The 21,534-nt window shown below is 36.6% G+C and overlaps 1 protein-coding gene across 1 annotated transcript in view; it reads left to right on the forward strand.

Annotated features, from left to right (window-relative positions):
* Nucleotides 1-21,534, forward strand: part of si:dkey-215k6.1 (transmembrane protein 132C) — a 203,358-nt gene that overhangs the window by 135,053 nt on the left and 46,771 nt on the right. The window contains exon 4 of the mRNA XM_052596263.1: nucleotides 10,956-11,139. Coding sequence (XP_052452223.1) covers nucleotides 10,956-11,139 — 184 coding nt within the window. The remainder of the gene's footprint in view (nucleotides 1-10,955; nucleotides 11,140-21,534) is intronic.

The raw sequence follows: 21,534 nt of genomic DNA on the forward strand, positions 1-21,534 counted from the left end.
CCGGCCTACACCTAATAGGGGCGCAGGCGGCTCGCACAGGGCACTGGAAGGGGCAGCACCCATGGCGCTTTGATAGGGATCCCATATTCGTCGGTCATCCGACGTGGCGTCGAGAGTGACCGACTGAAAGGGAACGTCTCGGTTACGTATGGTAACCCTCGTTCCCTGAAGGAGGGAACGGAGACGCCACGTCCCGTCGCCATGGTTGCTGTACCGCCGCTGAGCTGCCGGGTTCCCGGCTCGGCTCCTCAGCGAAAAACTGGTATGCATTGCACCTGCTGCCCTCTTATACTCACGCAGTGATCAGCGGCAGCTGGATGCAATAATTGCATGCCAATGTGCATTGGCTCGTTTAGTTTACACTCGAAGTAGATTGGTCTATCGAAGCGATATCCCATATTCGTCGGTCATCCGACGTGGCGTCTCCGTTCCCTCCTTCAGGGAACGAGGGTTACCATACGTAACCGAGACGTTACAGATGATAAGAGAAAATTAAAATGAATAAGTAATATTTGGTCATTTAGCTGTTTTTGTACAGGAGAGAGTAGTTTCAGTAGGTAAATTATATTTTATTACGTTTGTTTTACAGGTTTAAAATGTCTTCTGTTATCAATTTGCAGCTTTAATAAATTACAAGCTGCAAAGTGCAGAAGAAGACAAAACTAACAAGGATATCATTTTTTAAATTAAATTGTCAACTTGTTTTACTTTGTTTTGTCAAATCAGAAATTATATAAACAGAAATAGTGCAAACATAGTAATCTTTTTTATATTTTTTTATAGTCTGTTTTTAAAAAAAAATCAGGGCTGAACACAAGGGTGCTTGATTGATCTTGTTATTTATTAGCCTTTTAGCTGCTAGGCATTTATCCATCCCATAATACAGATTTGTTTATGGAAAGTTTAATAAGTTTTCTTATATTCAAAAATATAAGAAAAAAATATTCACACCTTCTTTGTCACTTGGATGTTTGGTGCAAAGTTCATGCTACTCTTTTTCATACAATGAATTTTGGCAGTAACCAGCATGACAAAACAAAAACAAAAATACTGTACCATGAGGGAGACTAACTGGTGACAGAATTTCCAACTGTGCCTTTAAATTACTGCCTCAAAATACAGAGAACGTTTTTGACAGATGGTGAGTGAGGTTTGATGGCTGTTGACCCTGCCTGTGTCTTTTGGTTTTGCTTTTTTGATCCTCGTATGTGTTCATGTGGGAGTGTCTATTTTTTTGGCTTTGTTTTGATCCTCTTGTTATATGCGGTGGCGGGTGCCACTTGAGATCACAGAATGACAGAGGACATACATTACTCATACATTACATTATTGTGCGTGTGTGATGAGATATGGGTGTGTTTCTTGGACAGGAAGTCCTCTTCTCTCTAAAGGTCAGCAGTCACCCATCAGAGCCCAATAAAGAATGCAGATGAGGAGAGGGTGATGAAAAGAGAGGAGGAAAAACACTCGTCTAGCCAAAAACACTGAAAATAAGTGCCAGTGCCGGAGGCCACAGCGGTCAAGAGCAGCACAGAGGGTACAGAGCTGCTCCCACTGCGCAGAAGTGCATTAAATAAACCAGAATACACACAGAAACAAACAAACCTGCTGGCGCCCTGATTTATTTCTCTTTTCCTTCTGAAAACCTTTGCATTGTATCTATGCTAGTTTCCATTCCGCTCACAGAACAATGGTTCGGAGTATTTACAGTTATTCATTTAGCAGACGTTTTTGTCCAAAATTGCTTACAAATGAGGAATATCACAAGCTATTTGTCATGAGAAAATATAGATCCATTTAGTTAATGCATTTTGTAGTTACATGCTGTAAATTACATATAAACAGGTCTAGTTGTACGGTATATGTTTTGCTCATATTATACACTACCGTTCAAAAGTTTGAGGTCGGTAAGATAATTGAATGTTTTGTAAAGAAATCTTCAATGCTTGCTACGGTTTGATCAAAAATACAGTAAAACAGTAATATTGTGAATTGTTACTACAATTTTGTTATTTTATATATATATATATATATATATATATATATATATATATAATGAATTTGTTTTTTTTTAGTGAATGAGTATTTGGGTTTAAGTGCCCAAATACTGACTTGTGTCTCAAATGTTTAAAAGAACAAAGTTCATGCTTATAGTTAAAAAGCAACTCTGAAACACCCTAATTTGTAGTGTGAAAGGTCATTTTGTAATCTCTCTGAAGGTGACTGCTCTGGTTTGACTGTGGTTTCCCGCAGCGCTAGACTGGACAGAACAGAGCTGTTGATCAGTTAGTCACACTCCCTGATTAGAGGCGACATGGACTACCTGGTTTCCAAGGTGATGATTTACAGGTCATATTGAAGGCAAGCGGGAAGGTATTATGGAGTGAGGAGGAGGATGGGGTGCATCACGGGAAGTTTAGCTGACAAGGCAAGTCAGCAAGTCAAGATATTTCATATTTGCATCATGGTGACAGGCTGATAGCTTTTTATTGTTTTTACAGAACATTTCATAATCAATCAATCAATCACCTTTATTTATATAGTGCTTTATACAAAATACATTGCGTCAAAGCACTGAACAACATTCATTTGGAAAACAGTGTGTCAATAATGCAAAATGATAGTTAAAGGCAGTTCATCATTGAATTCAGTGATGTCATCTCTGTTCAGTTAAATAGTGTCTGTGCATTTATTTGTAATCAAGTCAATGATATCGCTGTAGATGAAGTGACCACAACTAAGCAAGCCAGAGGCGACAGCGGCAAGGAACCGAAACTCCATGGGTGACAGAATGGAGAAAAAAACCTTGGGAGAAACCAGGCTCAGTTGAGGGGCCAGTTCTCCTCTGACCAGACGAAACCAGTAGTTCAATTCCAGGCTGCAGCAAAGTCAGATTGTGCAGAAGAATCATCTGTTTCCTGTGGTCCTGTGGTCTTGTCCTGGTGGTCCTCTGAGACAAGGCTCTAATAATAAAAACAAGTTAATAACTGTCCACTGGTGTTATACATGTACCTTCAGCCATTTTTAATTTGAATTACCTTGACTTTTGAGATTAAAGCATTTATTTGTATTTTTTCTAAACATATAATATGAATAGGAAAGGTTTGTACAAGATGTAATTGATATTTAACAATTTATTTGTTTAAAATGTACACCATGTTACTTCAAGTGTGGTGCACTTGGAATATAAATGTTTTTAACCAGAGGGTTAATAAAGAAAAAGTTACTTGAATCATGTTGAAGTTACATTTTTAAGTTGACGTTAAAAATTGAGAATTGGTTAAACATTCTGAAAAAATTTATCTATATATCCATCCATCCATCCATCCATTAGGGGTGTGCATTTATCCTCTACAATATCGTAATTGTTGTTTTACATATAAATAGTTCCAAACAAAGTTGTTGCAGAACATTTGTGCGTCTCTGAGAAACACTGCAGTGGTTTTTGATCAAATCATTAGAATGAATTATTCAGTGAATCACTTAATATAACACATAGGTCTATAGATCTGTCTGTCCGTCTGTCTATATCATCTGTCTATCATCTATCTATCTATCTATCTATCTATCTATCTATCTATCTATCTATCTATCTATCTATCTATCTATCTATCTATCTATCTATCTATCTGTCTGTCTGTTTTTTTTTTTTTTTTGGCTGTCTTTCTGTCTGTTTTTCACTTAAACTATACATTATCTGCATGCCAAAGACTGTCTGTCTGTCTTTCTTAACCTGTCCATTCACTGCCTGTCTATCTATTTATATTTCTGTGGTAAGAGAGTGGTATTTGAGGTTGACAATTTTTTTTAGATTAAACTAGATTTTAGATTTATTTGACTATTTGTTTGATCTCATAGTCATACATTCTCACCTGCTTTGTGTGTACTCAAGCATATACTTTGTTGCCCGTATATATGTGTCCAAATTTGTGTTTATGTGCGTGATTTAATGAAAGACCTGGACAAAACCTTGGCTGCATTTCAATGCCATTAGAAGTGAGTGGGCGTTACAAAGGGAGGGAGAGGACATGTGATTTAGGGCTATTCAAGCTGTCACACACAGAGACACTCTTATAGTAGATCTGTCATTTTGATACAGAAAAGAGCTCACTGCTGACTTACTGGCCTTGGTGAGTTTCCAATCTCTTGACCACTGAGGGCGTAATAAAACATCTTCAGCCGATGGTGCTGGACTCCAGCTCACTGTAGCTCTCAAAACTATTTCAGGGAGATTAGTGCTTCTCTTATATGAAACACTAATGCTGTTCAAGCTTTCCTCATGTATATGTTGGAGCCATAGCGTAGTGTTTAGTGCGGGTGCTGCTTACAGTATATGGTGAGCTACTGTGAATGCCATTTTGTTAACTTATTTGTAATGTTTGAGTATTGTAACCGATCACATTCTTGTAAATGAAGTGATGAATCAAAGGCATTTAAATGAGTCTATTGGTGTATTGTGGTGACACACAAAGTGCTTGTTTGCTTAAGAAACATCATATCTTGATGTAACTGGCATAATTTGTAATTACTTTGAATTTGGTTGATGTTGCACTGCTCGCTCACAATACAGACCATGTGAGACCCAGCAAACACTGGAAACAAGACACAACAAAAAAAAAAAGAACACTCTCATTAAAATCAACAAAGCGTAGACACAGTGTAAATAAGAGATTTATTGTGCCGTGTAGACAGCGTTTGTTATAATGGGAGCATTTGCAAGAGTCTGTTTGGGGACAGTCAGTGAGCTTGCCCTGAACTTACAGTCGTGTGAAACAGCGTAAACATGCAGTGACAGCTTTAGCGATTATAATGGGATGGGAGCATTCTAGTACTGTCATATTGCTCGCTTTCTCTGTATAATTTATTCAAAATCAGCTTCTTATGAGTGTCTAGCATACATAAAGAATATGGCATGCAGTTGCCTCACACAATAAGTAGTGTATAAGTTAAGTGCAGCCAGTGGTCACAATTGACCCCAGATTCTTTTATAAGTGACAAGGTCTCACTCTTTATCATCTTTATCACTAACACTTTGAATAAGCTCTACAAACATCTGCGCTGTTCAGCAAATACCTGAATTTGCTGGAGTTTGTCAGAATTTGTCAGAAATCATGTAACTTATTGATTTAAAATGAGTGTTTGACTTGTTCGGTGGCCTTTCCCATCTGTCTGCTAGGATGGAGTACAACGCAAACAAACAGCAGAGAGCTGATAGAGACAGTGTTTGAATGTGTGCCAGTGACACAATTTGAAATAAAGGAATGAGTGATATTTAGCATTCAAATTGCCTACTGAGCACCATACAGTAACTTTCACTGCATTAAATAATTTCCTTATTATTCTTTTGTTCATTCATTTACATGTTGCCAGTACAATATCCCAACGTCTTTAAAACAAGATACATTTACTAAAGAAGCAAAACTGCATACATTGTTTTGTTTTCATATAAAACATATTCATGCTAATCGTTTTATTTATTTTACCTCACTGGCATTTTATTCTTGTTTTAAGCATAAATCTAATGACATTTAGTTAGGTTCATGCTTAAAACAGGAAAAAAATTAAATATTTAAATCTAACATTATTTGACATCCATTCAATTAACTTGTAATTTAATGAAACTTCTTTTTTTATCCAGTCCAGATTGAGCCCTGTATATGAACCCTCTTGAGCATTCAGGGGGCTTTTTGTGGAGTGAATATGCTTTGCAAAACTGCATTCAAATTCACTATGACCTAAATACTGCAGTGGATCTCTATAAGGAAATGACAGTGTCGAAAGAGGCATCGTGTTCTAGACAGAGCAGAGAGGTGGACAGAGGGAGAATGAAGGTGAGAGAGGAAAAAGAAAGATCGCTAGCATGACATTTCTGTCTCTTTATAGCGTGTGAAGACTCTCTTGACCCTGTTGGTTAGGCCATACGCTCACACACACTTGTATGCTATTGTGTGGTGTGTATGATAAGGCATTGTAGCCGAGTGGACCTCTGCGTGGTTTAGGATCAGACCGCTGTGCTCCACCCGTCTGTCACCGCGGTTACCGTCTGCTACCTACTGGAACGCCAAGGCAACCGTGAATCTCCTGACAGATTCCGCTGCCTCCCTCTCTTTCTCTCTCTCTTTCATGCACACTGTTTTCTTTACCCTCTCATTCTTTGTCCCATGACAGCTTTAGTTCTGGATGGTAGCCAGCGGTCAGTAACGAGGATATGACATTGTTCTTCTTCCAGTCTCTGTCACACACACCCACACACATTCTCTCTTTTTGAATGCTGACTCTCTAACCTGCCTTGCTTGTGCATGGTAAAATAGCAATTAGGTCAGTGTCTGGCACTATATTTAGCTCACCAAACTTCCATGAAGTGATTGTTCCTCAGTGCTGGGCTGAACTTGAGCCTGAGCCAAGACAAAGACGGGTCTGAACGATCTGTCTCACTACTGCATGGCATCAAGGCTACATACTGTTGGTGCACATTCAGACGCTTGTATATTAAAAGGCTATTGTAAATGCTTCTATTTTACATTTTTATTTTTTTCTTATTTACTGCAAATATTTTCATTTTGAATATTTTAATAACACATTATTATATGCACATGAAATGTTGAATATGAAGATGAACTCAAAAATGAATATAACCAAGGGTTTCTATAGGTCAGGTAAAAAAAAAAAAAAAAAAAAATTAAATCAGTGATGAAATGAATAAATACATGTCATTAAATAAAGCATGAACTTCAAAAAAATAAATAAATTCCAATACAATATATGAAGAACAAACATCTATCAATGGGGAATGAAAACTTATTTTTACTTAGAATTAAATGAACCTTTTTATTTTTTATTTTTTATTTAATGATTAAAAAACATTATGGTTGTATAGTTGTATTTTCAAACTTTGGAGCATTGGTAATAAAGCACACAAACACACACACACACACACACACACACACACACACACATACACACACACACACACACACACACACACACACACATATATATTAATGTATTATGTTCCGTTCAGTTTATTCCTTATTTATTCCTATAAAGTTTTTTTATTTACTTGGCCTTAAAAAAATGTACATTTACATTAATAAAACCTGCAGAAACCCTTCTATCGCTGTGTGTGAATATGCCTACTCTTACTCTATACAATAAGTTGCATGACAGTGACAAAATGGCAGCTGTATTACTTTGAAATTTTATCTATACGTCTTATAATCATTGTTTTTAACGGCTGCAAAGTTTCAAACCAAATGTAGTAACTACTAGACAGTATGTGATTTCAGATGCAACTTATGTGTATAGGATAACAAGCAATTGTAGTTAGAAAAGTATTTATTTTTTATTTTTTTAAAGAAAATGTCAGATCGTTTTGCTAGAAAAGACCCTTATTCCTCGGCTGGGATTGTGTAAAGCCCTATGGGGCTTCATTGAAACTGCAATATGGACCTTCATTCTGTTGGCCACCTTTGAAGTTTACTATGGAGAAAAATCCTGGAATGTTTTAATCAAAATCCTTAATTTCTTTGCGACATGAACGTCTTGATAACATGGGGGTGAATAAGCTATCAGGATTTTTTTATACTTGAAGTGAATGAATCCTTTAAAGCCTGTCCCCTTTTATGTTATGTATTTAAGTTTTTTTTTTTTTTTTTTTTTTTTTTTTTTTTTTACAATCGACTGCAGGCTCACATTTATATCGGCCTCCATCCTATTCAACAACCTATGGATAGAACCAAGTCCAAGTCATTTCGATATTATGTTTCTCAGTATGTTTCTATGGAAAAAAAGATCTGTCACTGCTTCGGTTACAACTTTAATCTCTTCAAGAAGAATGTCATGTAAATCTGTACCCTGTTTTACAATTGTGTCCTAACTCCATAAAATACTTAAATCCAGTGACAGATTAATTAGAGGCGATGTGACACCTGAAAGCCCTTGGCTTGCTCTTCCCAGACACCTGCAGAGTAACTCTCTCAAGCGATGTTCTGAGGTACACGCTTACCTGAGTGAACCCATCACGGGTGACAAATGGCTCTTTAAGTCTGGCTGACAGAACTTCTCCGTTCCCTCTGCTTCTGTCCAGCACTCTTAAAAACACGACTTTTTCAACAAAGGTTAAACAACAGGCGAGTGATGTATGGGTTTTGAGTCTGCCTCTCAGTTGCTCTTGGTTTCTGACCTATGATAAGATAAACACTCCTGCCTTTTCAGCATGTGTGGTGGCCACAAACCCTGAACCGATCGATGAGGGCTAATTAATACAGCTTGGGACAATAAGACTCCTCTTTTCTCTCTTCTTGCCTCTGCTTAAATTAATTATGGCTGAAAGAGAGACTGAAATATCCTGACTAAAGGTTTTGACTCCAATGCCCTGGTGCCTGTGCTTTCTCCCCGTATGCCTCCAAAGTTACTTTAATTAAAGATTATTGCTCAATTGCATTAGGGTTTCTGGGGGGTGAGAATATACATGTGATCATAAGTGCCTAAAAACTCAAATATGCATTGCTAATTACATTTACAAGGGTTATGTTACAGGTCACTGGTTTGGGAAGAGCTGTTTTCACTTTTTGCTCTTTGAGCAGTTGTTTGTAGTAATACATTTCACTATACTCTACTCTTAAAGGAAAATTTTATCTAAAATTAAAGTTCTGTCACCATTTACATCATTACCATCTTGTCAATGTGTGTTTTTTGTCTTTCTACTCCAAAATCTCATATTTATTAATTGCTAATTACTATTTATTTGCAAATAACTGTGGAATTTACTAGCAATTTGGAATAGGAATTATTTTGTTGTTTATGTATTTTATATTAATTGTTTTAATAATTGTACATATATTTATATTTATTTTATAGTTTTTAGTTACATTTTTAGTTATTTTTGGACATCAAGTTAAACTAAATGAAAAAAAGAAATGTTGATACCTGCATGTCTTTTAGCTGATTATTACTTTTGGTTATAATATGAAGAAACACAAATGAGATTTGAGAGCTACGAAACATTCAATATATCTCCTCCTTTAGTGTTTTCGTGTTTCATGGACAACAAAAAGTTCATACAGGTTCAAGTATGAGGTTGAGTCAGATTTTTCTTTTCTTGAGAGAACTATGCCTATTAAAGAAATTCTGAATTCCCATGAAACTTGGCTCCTTTGCCATATGCTTTTTTTGCCCTGCTTATTATCCATCCATTTATAATGCTTAACAACTTTCCTTAAATGCAGAATAACTTTGCTGTCCTCTCTACTTCTCATCTGCTTCTACATAACTAATCCTCTTAACGGCTCTGAAAGTCCTGTTCAGTGCATTTGTGTTTGCGTATAATTGTGCGAGGTCTCGTGTGCATGCCGTTTGCTTGTCTGTGACTCAATGTTGGGCGAAGTTTTTAGGCAAGATCCCTGTCTGACTCTGACTCTGAGTGAATAATGACAAAATGCTTGTGCTATTCAGAGAAATGACATTGTGCTTCCAGAAGAGACAGAGAGGGACTGTGACTGATTCTTTTTTCCTTGCTCTCATTCTCTATAACATTATATATCTCTCGTTTTCTGACTGGCTGCCCCCTCCCTCTCTCACCGCTTCTCATAGACGTATGCCATCACTGCAATAAAGTATTGTCTGTTGGTTTATTGATTCATTTACTGCTTCTAGAACATTCTTTTTGAAGGAGGAAGGGGTCAGACAGCAGCACATCCATCAAGTGGCCGATTGGGCGAGTGTAATTGAACTCATTTCTGGGGTGTCATAACAAGGATGGAGGGGGAAGGCGGTTATTTGGCCCCTGTTGATCTGAGGGCAAAGGTCAACTTGGAGCATTTAGAGAGGTTAGGATCTAACTGTGCACATTCAGAAGAAGATAGAGATGAGGAAGGAATCAGGGAGGGTTTCCTGTCATTCAGGGAAATGGACTTTGCTATTTCATAAAAGTCCTGAAAGTTGAAGCTCAGTGAATGTGTTCGTATGTGTGAACCACAGAGCAAGACTTTTCACTTGTGGCATTAAGTTTGCTTGTGTATTCAGCTAAAGACCTGACCACTTAGATGGGAAGAGACTTATCATCATGAAACATAACTTTGTTTTATGAGTTGTTCAGGGAAGTGTTGTCTTTAATTCGATGTAATAAATACAGATTTTTCAACAGGCATAAAATAAAGCCATGATCTTGTTTACGTGCCATAAATAAAACTTGTGAATATCTTGGATCAATATCTTGTAAACATGACTTTGTTTCCTGGTATTCTGGTCAAAACCTGTGCATGCTGACCCGTAGAATGACAGTCTAATGAGAGCTGGCTAAAATCAACAGTTCCATGTGTTATGGATCTCAGGTTTTGTGAATACATGCCTGTAACAGGTTGTGCTTGCCATTTGAGACAGAAACTGCTTAGTTACATGATTCTACAGTACTTTAGTGCTTTTAATCCATTGTTCTGCATTTCTGAAACTCGTACTAATGCACAGACCCCAAGTTGTTCATTTATTGTTACACACACACACACACACACACACACACACACACACACACACACACTTAAAATGTTAACATTTTTATATTTTTAAATGTTATTTTCTTTTATATATTATGTTTTACTTATTATATATTTTTTATTATATATTATTTATATATTTATTATTTTCTATCATTACCACTCACCTGTGGGGAAAAAAATATATATCTTGAAAGACTTCTTTCTTCTTTTTTGTTTTAAGTGCTTTTTAAATTATCACATGATCACTGATTTTTTTTAAATATTAACTTATGTGTTCTTGACTTTTGAGGAGGCCAAAGGCAATACTTCCCCCTGCTGTCCTGGAGGATGTGAATAGACATCAAAACACAGTATAAAGTCTGGCTCTCGGCAGCAGTTGCACTAAAGCCCTTGATCTTCCTTGATCTAGGAGTGTCTCTCTCTCCCCTCAGCCGACATCTGTCTTTCTCTTTTACTCAACAGACTTGATGGTTCCTTCTATGAGATCATGTGGGTGGACTTTGAGATTGACAATTTCATCAACCTGCAGTCATCGCAGACCGTCCGCTGGCAGATAGAGTATCCCTCCACTGAAGTGTCTGCTGAAGTCATCTCCACCATCTATATCAGCCAGAGAGACCTGCAGGGAATCGTACCCATCGCTGAGGTGACGCACCATTCATTCAGCCTCAACCTCAATGTTTTTTAGCGTTATTCTTGATATATAAAAATATATAATTATAATATATATATATATATATATATATATATATATATATATATATATATATATATATATATATATATATATATATTCTTTTTTTTTTTCAGCAATATACACTGAAGGAAAAATATATTCAGATTTCATTTCTTAAGTGTAGTCCCCTTTAAAGTGGGATAGTGGAAAGTGTTTTAATATTAAAACAAATACACACATCAACTTTAATCTACAAATACTTAAACAGGTCTGTGGAAATCGTGACAGAAGTCACGCTGTCTTAAAATGTTTAGTTCATTGGAGAACAATGCCTTTTTCTCTTGATTTCCAGTTTTGAATAACATAATCCTATATCAGAGACAATTTATAAGAGACATGCCTCTTCCTTAATCCTCAATACAACTATATACGGAAAACCCATAACGGCAAAAATGGTGGTTGTATGCACATGTCCCGAACCCTCCCGCTGGAAAGCCAATCATCTGCTTTTAACAGTCAAGCAGGGAAACATTTAAGCCTATAGTCTGGTTCCACTGATGCATGCGCACAATTGAGGTTTTGCGAAAGTGGAAACGATTTGGTGACAGCGAGTTGGGGTGTGTGCAACATCAGATGGAATCCACATAGAAGAGGGTGATAACAACGCAAAGGCACCGGACTAACCAGTTAAAGCATTTTATATCGACCACAAATATGTTACCTTACATTCTAAGTAAAAGACAATGGCATTCTGGATAGAGATGTAAATTAAGTGTCGTGAACCCTTGCGCATGCATAGTAAAAGTATAACCTTTTCCTTTAGCCAGAGTTTCCATTTGATGAAACTGCAAATTTTTGCAGTATTTCATTATTAATTTATAATGTATAATTTTCGACTATTAGTCAAAATAATGACTAATTTTATTTTTTAAATTGTAAAACGTATTTTTAAAGGGATAGTTCACCCAACAATTTACATTTGATGTTTATCTGCTTACCCCCAGGGCATCCAAGTTCTCATTTTATGAATCTGAGGCACATGTTAGACTTTTTACTTTGAGCTTACAGTTCAAACCACTTTTGGACAAGAAATACACACCAATACTGGTCCTTTCTGACTGACATGTAAAGCAACCGACTACAGTATGTTATGGTTTTATAATCCATTTAGGGGTGGGCAGGTCTGCATTTAATGAAATTGTATGATCATCTACCTGACCTGTGTCTTACGCAGGAATTGATTAAACTCTGTATGGTTCTAACTCTTTAAATCTTTCAGTCTTCTTGACAAGCAGCCCCCAGTGGTTCCATGTGATATGAACAACAATACTTTGTCATGTCAGAACCATTAGACACAAAGAATGCTTATAGCAAATAGACAACAGCAGCTATCTCTGTGCTTTCTAAAACACAGCATGAGCAGTCAGTAGTAAAGATGAAAGAGCAAGACAGATATGTGATACAAAGTTGAGGAATTTTATAATATAATGCAATGCTGTTTTTTTTTAATCTTCCAAAATGTATCCTCATCTGTTTATTTCCCTCTGGAGTCTAAGGGTATTTTTGGGGCCTGGAGAAGTTTTGTCATGCCCTGACATTTGTGCTTTTTTCAGTTTTTATACACATCTAAATGGCTAAAGTCTAATCTCACTGTAATCAGCACAAACTGGGCTATAATAATATGTGAAATGCATGCTTGTACATGATTGTGTTTTTGAGAAGAAAAAAAAATGTTATGGGTGGTTAGTGAAAAACTAAAAATGTTAAATCACTTGAATAAGGCCATAAAACACATACATATTATTGTGATTTACACCAGAGAAGACAAAGGCCTGCATAGTGAGCTGCATAATGAGCCTTTCAGTCAGGTGTATGGCTGAAAAACGGACATTGTGTTGTTTTCATATGGATTACTTTATCACAGAATATTTGTTTTCGGCAGCACTTGTTTAGTTTAAAAGTAGACATGTCAAGCTTTCTATAGATATCTCTCAATATTCACTGAGTTTCAGTTCATTTTAATGACGTGTTTGTAAATGAAGATCAGTGCAGACAGCACACCTTGTTTGTTATCTTTATTTTATAAGTGCACAAAGTTTTGTTGTTCTTATATCTGTATACAAAAAAGTAGACCCTTTACAGATTTGATTGATGTATTGCTCTTATCTGTACGTTTAAAACTGAAAGTGTAATTTAAGTTCTTTTCGGGGTTATCAGGAGAAAATGCCTCGACTTTAGAGGGTTAAGTTTTTTATATTTTGGTACTTTTTTACTGATTAGATATTATTTGTGATATACTGAAATGTGAGCAATAGAGAATCCGGACATGATGTGGGTCTCCCGCATCAACACTTACTAACCACTAGGCAACAAAACGGACACCTTTGGGTTTTATTTATTTATTTAAAAATCACCCTCATATTTTGACCATCTGATAGGTCAGGTCATGTGTTCCTCACCCGCTGTTTGCAGCTCCTTGAGATATGTGAGAAACAGTGGGAGAGGTGACTCTCGTTACCCCTATCCAAGCTTTCCTGCTGGGGTACATGATTCCAGCACACTTCCATCAGGTCAAACTCTTGCCATGTAGCCTCTCACAGTGTTGAATGTCTGTTTCCACTGTGGTGGGAAAGTCATAGAGACTGAAGCGGGAGAATAGAGCATATCTACATACTTTCTTTACACTCACTATGTTTGGAAAAAAAATAATACCTTTATTCAACAAGCATGCATTAAATAGATAAAAATCAGTTTTTGATGGAATAGCATAAGAGCATGAAAGGCTTGATTCAGAAACATTTCTTTTTTTACCTGCATATAATATAAGAGAGAAAAGATATATACATTTACAGAAAATTACACATACACACAAACGTGTATCTACAGTAAAAATAGACATTTATATATAAAGGCTCTATAATACACCCGCCGCAATGTGATGCAAGGCGCAGCGCAATTGTGTTTGCTAGTTTCAGTCTGGCGCCATTCGCATTTTCCCGTCCAGCACTACGTCATTTAATTAGCAAATACATTTGCACCTATTTGGTCTAAAAAAGAGATGTGTTCAGGCGCAATGCTGGCGCAATGTTATTTTGAGCAGCTGAAAATAGACTGCGCCATAGACCAACTCAAACCTGGTCTAAAGTCTGGCGCAATGTTTTTTCTTTGATATTTAAAGAGCCTGTTAGTATAGACGGGTTCGCAACGCACGCACACGCTGCTTATTAAACACAGGGATGTACAGCAGCACATAAACATGCCATATATATATATATATATATATATATATATATATATATATGAATGCCTACATGTCATAATGGATTGTCATTGCATGTATCAGAATTAGACTATTTGCTTGCACACAAGCATCTCCGTTTCATCTCGGAGACGCGTTCTGTCTTTGTGCTAGCCAAATTCCGGAGTGTAAATAGAAAATACATCATGGCACGAGCGCAACTGGAAGGGAATGGAAGATGAGATTCTGATTGGTTTATTGCACATTATGCCCAAAAAACACCCATTACACATTAAGATAATAGGGACAACCCATTTAGACCATGCAACCGGGCACGCCAACCGTTTTTCCATCGTAAAAATAACAAAAGTGGATTTGGACACGCCCTGAGTGCACCTGTGCCGTGCGCTTTACACTTTGCGTTTAGATTGTTAATATAGGGCACTTAGTGTTATTGTTTTATATAATCATTCTTTCCTTCTCTTCATCTTTCACTCTCTGCTACACAGTGACATCCAGTCCAAACCTTTTAAAGTTAGACCTTGTTAGAGCCCCTGAATAGCTGTCAGTAAAGAAAGACAGAGACACCAGACATCAGAAAAGGTCAGAAGATGAAAGATGGCCCATACTGGAGTCCTGGACTTCCTGTGGAAGTGGCCCAGCACTGTCATTAACGAAACATGAACACACACACACATACACTAAAGGGTGAAAAACGAGAAATAAAAAAAAGGAGAAAAGATGAGGTACATAGTGCGATAAAGATTAGAAATGTTTTTGTAGAAGATTAGTTTATACATCAGTGGCGATAAGTAAATCAACTGTACCACAAATTTTATTTAATTTCTACATCCAAAACTCACTTTCAAACCCCTGTGTGTATTTACCCTATAAATAAACTCTTAACAGGACATATTTGTGCTCAGAGTAGCTTTTGGTACTCAGCAAGTTCCAGTAGAGATACGACCTATTAGCAGTAATTTGCCTTGCTCTGTAGACACTATTTTACCCACAATGAGTATGTACTGAAAGAGGCTATTTCGCCCCTCTTCTCTCTTTGGTGTTGAAAGCCAGTTATAAATTGCCTCTTTACTTACATCTGAGGTACTGTGTAATTCTGCGTTGGGCTTGTTAGAGTGTTTTAAGCCCAGATGGTGATACCTCCAGCCATTTTCTTGACTTTTTTCCATCTCTCTCTCTCTCTCGCTCTCTCTCTCTCACTCACTCACTCACTCACTTGTACCCTCTGCCTTCATACTCACATTTTCTTCTATATGTGTTCTGTATGTGAGCCCTCTATCTTATCTTTCTTGCTATGTATATGTGTGTGTGTTTTTCCTCTCTGTTTTGAGTTGTTCTCAGCGGAGTGAGCAGAAGCAGTTGAGTGTCTGAGCAGTAATTAATTCTTAATTGGAACACTTGTTCATCTTTGTTGTTTGAAGATTCCACTGAGTTGCTGAAATACCCAGTGGGCCGTGTAGCTATGAGAGGGGCGGGGCTTTCAGCTGAGTGGTTTAATACCAGTTTGTGGTATGTTAACATTAGGGAAAGATAGAAAGAGCGGGCGAGTCAGCAAGAGAGAGGAAGTGCGATTCTTAATAGTGGCCGCATTTTAAATTAAATGGCAAAAATGTACACTGTGATGAGCCGTTGTTATGAAGAGATGGGCAAAGTGGAGACTTTAAATGAATTACTTATGCAGTATTATTGTTTATTTTGATTACTGTTTCATGTTCAGGTTCAAATGATTAATGAGTTATAGCACTGGAAATGTATGGAAAGGTATGGTGGGTGTGTTTCATGAGGAATTAGGACAGTAGAGGAGACTTTAGAAATGTGGAGGCAACATCTTGTCTCTGTGTTTGGGCTTTTCAGAATGTAAATTTGGTGTGTTTTTTTCTTTTGATATCTATACAATTTCCATTTGGCACATGGGACAACATTTTACCCTTAAAAAAAAAAAAAAAACACGTACTATATTACAAAATGTATATCCCAGCAGAATTGCAACATATTTTACATTAATGTTGTTTTAAAGCCTTATGATTTTTGATTTTTTAAACATTTCTACACATTTTCTTCTACAATAATAAATCACTCTGATGTGTTTACACATTTTTTGTTTTAAAATTTTAGTTCATATGGGAGTTCTAAGTGTATTTATAAATCAGATATTTATAGAAATAATGCTTAAGAAAAACAGCTTTCAGACCATTTTCTATGATGTAGTTGTCATATTCTCTGTATTATTGTTATTGTTTTTACAAATATTTGTATTTAATTATTATTTTATCATTTCTATTTCTAACATTTATTTTGATTTTAAAATTTTTATTACAAAAAATTATACTGTTAGAACTGGAATTATATTCCAGTATACAGTATATATATATATATTTTTTTTTATATATATTGCAAAATAACTACAGTAATACAGAAGTATGCATGTTTAATGTATCCGTTATATTTTACTACTAATTTAGCTATTCATTGTAATATTTTATTATTATTTTTTTTTTATTAATGAAAAAAACCTTGTTAAACTCTGCTGGTGTGATAAAGTTTGAAAAAACTGAAGAGCATCTTAAAGGGGTCATGAACTGCATTTTTTTTATTACTTTATAATGTCCTCTGAGGTTCACTGATAATATTAGTGTGTGATTTAAAAAAAAAAATCATAATTTAGAAGTAATAGACTATTTTCTATCCTGTTTCTGAGCCTCTCTGCAGAACGGTCTGTTTTCATAGTTGGGGCACATTGAAGACTTGCAAGAAACGCCCACTGCTGTGATTGGCTAACAGTTTCGCTGATTAAAATAACAGATGGACGTTACTGTGACGTACTCTGAAAACAACATGGGTCATTCGGATAAAAAATTTGTAAATACTCATTGTATGTCAAACAGTCCGGAACAGACAATGCAATAGTGGTAAAAGCATGTTTATCTACACTTCTGTGTTGCGACATTACGGTTGGATCAACTCTAGTCATACTCAGCATTGCATAATTGCTTACTTTCAGTTTCTCAAAAAATGCCTGCATCATACTGTCCAGTTTAAAAATGAATCCCTAGCAAAGTAAAGCAAACAAACAAACAGTGTTTGACTGATGTGATCTGCAGCTCTTTGTTAATTTTACCCCATGTTTACACTGGACGTGAGCGGAACAGCGTGACTATAGACAACAGAATTATTATAATCGATGATTCTGAATGGATGCGGCACAAATTGACACAACAAATCTCCAACAGTAAACTGATGTCCCACTCTATTTCTGACATAGGCCTACTCCAAGCTTTTGTGCCACTTCTGACCTTAAAGAAAAAAATTGATTTGCGACTCAACATCACTCGTGTAGATATGTTAGGATCACAAGTGTCTTGTAATCTTGTAATTTCATCTGTATGGTTCTGTCGATGGATTAACCAGTGTTTGAATCTCTCTAGTATTTCCTCTCCTACTACTACAAACTTGTATCAGTGGGCAGAGCTAAAGAAGCAGTGACGTAGAAGCAGGCGTTGATATTCTCCTGCGGAGGCGGTGTTTAGTCACACTATTACATCATAAAGTGGCACATTCCAAAAAAGGTCGTTTTCTGAGCTTGAAAAAAACTGTTTTTGAACTAAAGAGAAAGTTTTGAGTTTGGAATCTTACAAAAGGTTTTTATAGTATATTGACCTGTTATATTGATTATATGTCAAAAGATCAAAGGAAATTAGATTTCTCAGTCCATGACCCCTTTAAATTATAACGAGAGTTGACACCTAAATGGACTCGCTCACAGATCATTTCAAGTTCAGTTCGATTGGAATAAATGGTGAGTTGTTTACCTGGTACTTAGTCTGTCTACTTCCATCAGTTGAACCTGTTCAGGCAGATTTGCAGAAAGGTTGCAAACTTGATATGAGGACCATTATCTCACTGACAAGGTAACCAGGGAATCTCAAGTGAAATGTAGGCATCCTCTCACATATTTCGCCATTACCCCAGTGACATTCAGGTCACACTTGAATGTTTCAGCCTCTCAGGCTCTCTCTTAAAAAAAACAAAAAAAGGTTTAAACACTACTGAATGTTTTTTGTGTTGATTATTTTCTCTTTCCACTGCTTTACTTTCTTCCTTGGATGAAACATTTCTGATATAAAGGGGCCTGAAGCAACTTCTGTACCTACTAGGATTGGTGTTTTTAATGTAGTTAAAGAAAGGAAATTTAAACATTGTCCTGCCTGAAGCAGTTCATTTGGGCCATTACCTTTCATTCCTAAACTGTATCTTCATATAGCACCTTCTTGAAGTTTTTTCACACACACCATATTTGTGTCTCTATCTCTGTTCGTCTTTCTCATTAGCTTACTTTCAGCAAGGAGAGGAAGGTTGAGGAGAGAGAAAGTAAAAAGAGATATGAGTGAGAGAGAGAGAGCAGTCTTGTCTATATTTATCACAGGCGGTACATTGAGCTGCCATGCCTAGTTTTAATAATATGGTATGATGAATGGATGTTTCCCACAGGTCAAAGAAAGAGTGGAAGGAACAGTGGCATTGGAAAAAGAAATTCCTGAAACGAGAGCCTAAATGGTGATGTTTTGCATTTTTTTCCAGAGTGTTTAATAGTCCAATTCTTCTTTTGTGTTTCTGAATAAGACAGAGCATTGTATTCCAAGGGCTAGGAAGATGGCGACTCCAGGGACCGGAGCTCCTTAACAGGCCTAACGGAGGCACACAGTCCACTGAGGGCTTTGATCACTGTTCTATTCATTGTTGCCTTGTCAACTTAGATTTATCACTCCTTCTTAAGGACTGTTTTATGCTGTAAATACAATCAGCAACATAAAAACAAAATAAAGTATAGCCCATCAGGAATTAAATGCAATCGATAGCTAAATTACGAGCAAAACAAAGTAATCAAATTAAGAAATAGGTAGTGTTTTCTTTCTGGAAGAGAAAGGTTATTCAGCATTTCACAAAATACTGCATTCTGTTTGAATGGCATTTCAGAAAATGTTCAGACCTGTAGTTGCTTTGTTCTGAAACAGTTTCTTTGCGTCAGTTTGTTAACACAGGGAAACATTTCAAAGTGGATTTAAAATGTGTTTATGCCAGTCACATGTGCGTAAAAATGGCCTCTCATTGGTGAGATTGGTTATTCCCATTCTAAATGATACATTTTATATACATTGAACCAGTTATATTGTTGTGGATCCAAATCCGATTTGCGTGTTCATATATAAATGAAACACACCAAGGAAGAAAATGTGTAAGGGAGGAAGGAATGTGTTAAAATGTCATTAAACAAACAAACCAAAAAAGTCAAATAATTATTCCTTTTCAGAAAGTATCAGTGAAATGATGCCTGACATTTCAAAATGTTGATCCACCTCATTTATATATTGAATGAATGAATCGTTTGGGAGTCATTGAACAAGTAAGGTAAAAATAAGTGAATATTATAAGACAATGAACACGTTTTTTGACCTTGCATGCATGTCAACCTGTTGTTGGGGACTATCAAAACCTAAATGTGAACCTTTCATTACCCATAATTTTACTTTAACACTTATTATTATTGTGTCTCCAAAGAACATGGCTTGTGTGCCTTCATTGAATTTTGGGATAATGCACAACATTTTTCAGAACATACTCTTTAAGATAAGATGTTTATTTATTTACTAAGGACTCATCTGAAGGTTCAGCGAGCATGTCAGGATAAGATAAATACATGTAGGGGACAGATACGCATATATTCGCAAATTTCTATAAGCTTTTAGAGGCTAATTCTTCAAAAGGCAAAGAAATGGAGCCAATTTACATTGTACAGAAAAGAGCAAAGGCTTATACTGTGTGTAAGAGAAAGGAGTTGTGGTGGAACTCCTAACACACACACAACCTGGCGTACAGACTTACCTGGATATCACAGCATGGTTAGTGGAAACATTATACACCAGAGGGCCATAAGGCTCTCTCACACACACACACACACACACACACACACACACACACACACACACACACACACACACACACACACACACACTCACACACACACACACACACACACATACACACACACACACACAATGGATGGCACAAAAAATGGTTTGGAGAAAGGTTTCTTGTGTTTCAGGCCCTATTAAAGGGTCTGTAATTCAGAGTGTCGTGAAGCTAATTGTCAATTACATCTGATCTATCAGTCTCAGTGCCAGAGCTGCCAAGACCTGCCAAGATGCTCTTGTCGTATCGGGTCCTACTTCTACTTCTCTTCCATTATCCTTTTCCTTTCCTCTCCCACCTCTGAGCTCTTTACCTCTAGAGCTTTCTAAGCGCTCTCCTTCAAAGCAGGGCCATTGCACAGCAATTTGGCTCGGTGAAATGGAATTGTGTGCGTGTCCATGAGAGAAAAACTCAGACAGAGAGAATGATTTGCTAGAGACTCTGCCTGTTCATATTTGTATTCTGCACCTAAATCCAAAAAGCGAGGGGAGAGTTTAGGAATGTTTTGCTTGATAAGCCTCGTCGGGAGAACAAAAGTAGGTTGTATTAGCAATTCATCTGAAAAAAACAAAACAAAATAACACTTGACTATTGCTTCGCATCCTGCTAATGTGTGTATGTGTACACTCTGTTTTTGTATCCTGTTTACCTCACTTCTTTATGTCTGACTTTCTTAGGCCTGTTGGAATGAACAAGAGGTACATTAAAGCAAGTTAATTTGTGTAAGGCATTGTGCTAAGTGGGAACCCGAGCGTCCACTCTCTCTTCATCTGTATAATGGGTTTGCATTAAACCACCACTAAGTGCCTCCACCAATTTACCTCTCACAGTTTATCAGTGGGAAACTAGAAAGAGAAGCAAATAACAGAAATAAGCACAGAGAATGTCTTTTAGATAGGTCTTAAAGTTAATTATATTTCAAATGTCTGTATGTACATATTTCAATTTGATCAGCTATAATATGCATTTAGAAGGAGAGTGAGATGGTCTTTTCTCAGAAATGTCTTTTGATTGCAGTGTTTGTGTGTGTGTTTGTGAGTTAAGAGGAACAGGTAATGAGTGGCATATAAAATAACAAGGACTGAGTTGTATTACATTTATTAAATGAATTAATGTAATGAAGCTGTCTCCAGGGGTTC

The sequence above is a fragment of the Carassius gibelio genome, chromosome A5 (assembly GCF_023724105.1).
Source record: "Carassius gibelio isolate Cgi1373 ecotype wild population from Czech Republic chromosome A5, carGib1.2-hapl.c, whole genome shotgun sequence".
Taxonomy (NCBI): Eukaryota; Metazoa; Chordata; class Actinopteri; order Cypriniformes; family Cyprinidae; genus Carassius; species Carassius gibelio.